General features: G+C 38.8%; 1 protein-coding gene across 1 annotated transcript; it reads right to left on the reverse strand.

Moving 5' to 3' along the window:
• Positions 1-611: 611 nt before the first annotated feature.
• Positions 612-3183, reverse strand: LOC147482534 (uncharacterized). Its single transcript, XM_086579336.1, has 6 exons — positions 3018-3183; positions 2641-2645; positions 2043-2587; positions 1868-1961; positions 1350-1484; positions 612-668 (listed from the first exon to the last, which is right to left on the reverse strand). Exons 1-6 carry the CDS (start codon positions 3181-3183, stop codon positions 612-614), a joined length of 1002 nt encoding a protein of 333 aa, XP_086435462.1.
• Between the last annotated feature and the right edge of the window lie 958 nt (positions 3184-4141).

Genomic DNA, 4141 nt, shown 5'->3' on the forward strand with positions numbered 1-4141 from the left:
TTCAAACTTTCATTGTACCAAAGGTATGAAATCAACTTAAATGGTAAATCACCAAAGGTATTTCATGAACTTAAATTGAAACTCCTTTAATGGCAGAAAAGTAGGATGAAAGCCTAATTAACTCAAATACAGGAGGGGTTAAATCCTAAAAGACTAATTCTATGTTATATCAAATTCTAACTTTTTTTAACTTGGTTTATTGACAGATATGTCAACTATGTGAGCAAGAAGGCCACACTGCTCCAACTTGTCCCTACCTTAATAGGAGATGCAGGGAGGATAATTGCAAGGGGATCATGTATTTGTTCAAGAGTTGGGATAAAACAACAAGCAAAGTCGTTGGAATGTGGCTGCAATGCAACTGGGTTGGATGTTTTAGTAGGGAGATGCAATACATTGACTGCAACCAACCTATGCTGCCTACTGAAAACAAAACTACACTTGTCCTAGATTGTAATGTGTGTGGCAATAAGTGTTGTTGTGTTATTGAATAGGGTATCCCAAGTGAGGTTCTATCTGATGTAAGGCCTCATTGAAAAGGATTCAAATAAAGGTTCTTGGTTATGAAATAAAAGTTCTTGGTTCTGAAATATAGATTTACCTACAACAATTCAAATCTTAAACTCAGCAATGTCACTCACACAAGGGTACCAAAACAATGTCAGCATCTGATAACAATCAAAAGATATGGCCACATACATAAACCTGACCTTAACAACATCATATAGACCATTTCTCAAGTATATGTAACACAAAACAACCCAAACAACAAAATATGGACAAATATTCACTGACAAGCCCCAAAAGGATTCAAAACCAACTATTGTGTAAGTGGCTCTCCCCGCTTCTCTCGATTTGCATTCACTTTGGAGGAGTTGATGGAGTTTCTACATTGTCATCACCAAACAACAAGCCATACAAGCCAGAGAATTCTCTACCCCTTCCCCTTCCATTCCCCTCCTTCTTCGCTCTCGCCTCCTCTTGGCCTTTCCTCTCCCTCCCCGAGCCTTGGAGCTTGTGGTTCTCGTGACTGGAGCTACCTCTCTACCTTGGGGCTCCTCTTCCTCTACCTCCCCTGCCTGGGGGTTGTTTTGCTTGTGGTTCTTGCACTGGAGTTGCCTCTTGCACTGGGGCTCCTCTTCCTTTCCCTCCCCTGCCTCTCCTTCCCCTACCTTGTGCCGGTGCCTCTTGTTGTGGTTGTACTTGGGGTGGTGGCTGTTGCTAACTTACTTCTTACTCTGTTTGGGCACCTGCTCACTTATTGAATTAGTGTTTGCATAAGGTAAGGTTTATGCAGTCATGCACTAACCATACTCATGCATTTTGCTTTCAATATTCAACTAACATACCTTTACTTTTCTTCCCTTTTCTTTGCTGCATTGGAGGTGCATCTTCTTGCATTGGAGGAGCTTGTTATTGCATATGAGGTCCATCTTGCATATGAGGTTCATCTTGCATCTAAGGTCCATCTTGCACTTGGGCTGCTGTGACATCATGAGTATCATTAGACATTGAAGGATACATCACAATCACATTATAACCAACTGTGACATCATGAGTATCATTAGACATTGAAGGATACCTTTTCTTTTCTTCTTCTTGCCAAATTCCCCTTTTTTCCTTGCATCACATGATCTAGAATTGTGACCTTCTTCTTGACACTTTGCACATTTCTTTTTTGACTTGGGCATTTCATCATCTGCCCTAATTCTCTGCTTCCTTGGTCTTCCTGGTTGTGTGGAGACTTTAGGAGGCAATACCAATTCTTTGTCCAAGGTTTGTTAAGAAAAATACATTACAAATTACATACAAATAAAATAAATAAATTGCTAAATAACAAAAGTATTAGGAAAGGGGCATCACTCACTATTTCTGACCAATCCTCTATATTATCAAGTGGATACAAATAACTTGTGGAAGTTGCTTTGAAGGCCTCAGCACTAAAATAAGGACTACAATACCTACCATATAATGAAAAAAATGTACAGAAAGTACCCAAGAGAATGCACATATAGACACAAGTATAGACACAAGTGATTTACCTAGACCATGGTTCCCTCCTTGACCTGAGTACTGCAACTGCATGCACACAGGGCACTCCTGACATTTGCCACTCAATGCAAGAGCATTCTTGCTTTTGGATTTCCACATTATACTGCTTCCCAGTTAGGTGGCTTATTGCTAAATACTGAGTCTCAGTTACACCTCTGATCTCATAATTGTTATACCTCTCCTCTCTCTTCTTAATCATGTACAAAACATTTGGAACAACACCATGTTCAAAAAAGTTCATTGACAACATTCTCCTATCATAGATGGACTTCAACAAAAGCAGGTTATACATGTCTATAAACTGGACCAAAGGTTTATCTCTTATTTTCAAAATCCATGAGTTGAAAGACTCACTGAAATTGTTAGTCAACTCATCACACTTTGATGTCCAATCAAAGTGTGCTCTAGCCCAACACTCCCTTGGCTCATTATCTAACCAATCCAATGCTACACTATCAGTTTTATTTATGGTTCCTAAGATCCTAGTCAATTCTGGTAGCTTGTATGTCATTGCAGCTTCCCAAGCAAGACTCTCCTATAATTCACCAGGAAACTTAGCTTTAAAATTTTTATACATATGTCTTAAACAAAATCTGCAACAAGAAATACATGTACAAGTTAAAACAACATTATAACAAAGTCTGAAACAACATTGCAACAAGAAATACACATGTCTGAAACATTAGATATGGCTTGATGAGATTCATAACAAAATACATGTATAAGTTAAAACAACAACCTGTGATTAGAACGGGAAGTATTTCGCAATGCCTAGTACCAATCCCTTACTTTCATCACTAATGAATGTCAACTTTTTCCTTGTGCTTGATGAGATGTGGCTTCAATTCGGACAAAAAGCCTCCATGTATCTTTGTTCTCACCTTTGCACACATAAAACCAATAGGGAAAAGCCCATTCATGGCATCCAAATTCTATAGCGGTCAAACAACACCCACCATACTTACCTTTGAGAAAACAGCCATCAAGCCCAATCACTGGTCTACACCCAGTCACCCACCCATCCAGTGAACCCTTGAATGCAATGACTACACCAACAAATGTCTGATTGCTATCTTTCACAAACCATTTTGCAAGGCTACCAGGATTGGACTTCTCTATCTGTCTACACATCTCTGGGACTACTTGATACCCAACTTCATAATTTCCATTAATTTTTTCTAGCATCAAAACTCTACTAGACCAGGCAATCCAATAAGATATACTAACTCCAAACTCACAAAAAATCTCTTTTCAGATATCCCTTTGGTTTGTAATTAGGATGATCTCTCATTTTGTCAACAAGTGTTTTAGCTACCCATGGTGATGTAGCACGTGCATACTTGTTTTCATCATCACCTCACATGTATCTTTGGTCCAAAACTTCCTAAGAATGAATGTGTGATTGTCTCTTTGGTAACAGAGGCACTTACTTTCCACTGACAATTGAAATCTTTATATTCTAAAATGAGCCTCTCCTTGTCATTCTTTAGATGTCTATAGCTAAACTTCTTTCTAATTGCCAAATTTATGAAAAAATCCCTACAAGCCTCAACTGTTGGCCAAGACATTTTAGGCTTCAAGTCACACACAAAAACATTCTCAACTGTTGGTCTTGTAAGTTTAGCCATCTCCTCTGCCTCAAATATGTTTGTACTGACCCTCACAACACTAGAGTCACTACCTTGTATCTTTTCTTCTAAATTTTGTACTTCTTCTTCCATTGGCTCCATCTCATCCAAGACCTCATCATCAGTACCACATACTGAGTAGTCACTATCTGAAGGATTGTAGTTGTAATCTTCTTCATCCTCATCTTCAGCACTCCACTCATCATTATTTGTGTGAAGCATTTCAAAACCGGGTCCAAAATCAGAACCATATTTATACATCTTGTCACCTTCATCATCACTTCTATCCTTGTCATCTAATGCATCACCATCACCATCTATAAATGTCTCACCTAAAGTAACCTCATCAAATGTTTCTCGGATCAAGTGAACCCAATACATGTTCCCGGTCATCCACAAAACATCATTGACAGATTGTAAGCAACTCGGGTTCCACAACATCCACAACATGCTCAACTTCA

The sequence above is a fragment of the Coptis chinensis genome, chromosome 8 (assembly GCF_015680905.1).
Source record: "Coptis chinensis isolate HL-2020 chromosome 8, ASM1568090v1, whole genome shotgun sequence".
Classification (NCBI taxonomy): Eukaryota; Viridiplantae; Streptophyta; class Magnoliopsida; order Ranunculales; family Ranunculaceae; genus Coptis; species Coptis chinensis.

Bases quoted from the DNA above. Each gene is read 5' to 3' on its own strand.
- LOC147482534 (XM_086579336.1), bottom strand. From the start codon at position 3,183: ATGTGTAGACAGATAGAGAAGTCCAATCCTGGTAGCCTTGCAAAATGG. The intron at 1,962-2,042 runs GTAAATCACTTG...ATTATATGGTAG, and splicing joins AGGAGGGAACCATGGTCTAG to GTATTGTAGTCCTTATTTTA. The intron at 669-1,349 runs GTATGTTAGTTG...GATTGTTATCAG, and splicing joins AAAAGGGAAGAAAAGTAAAG to ATGCTGACATTGTTTTGGTA.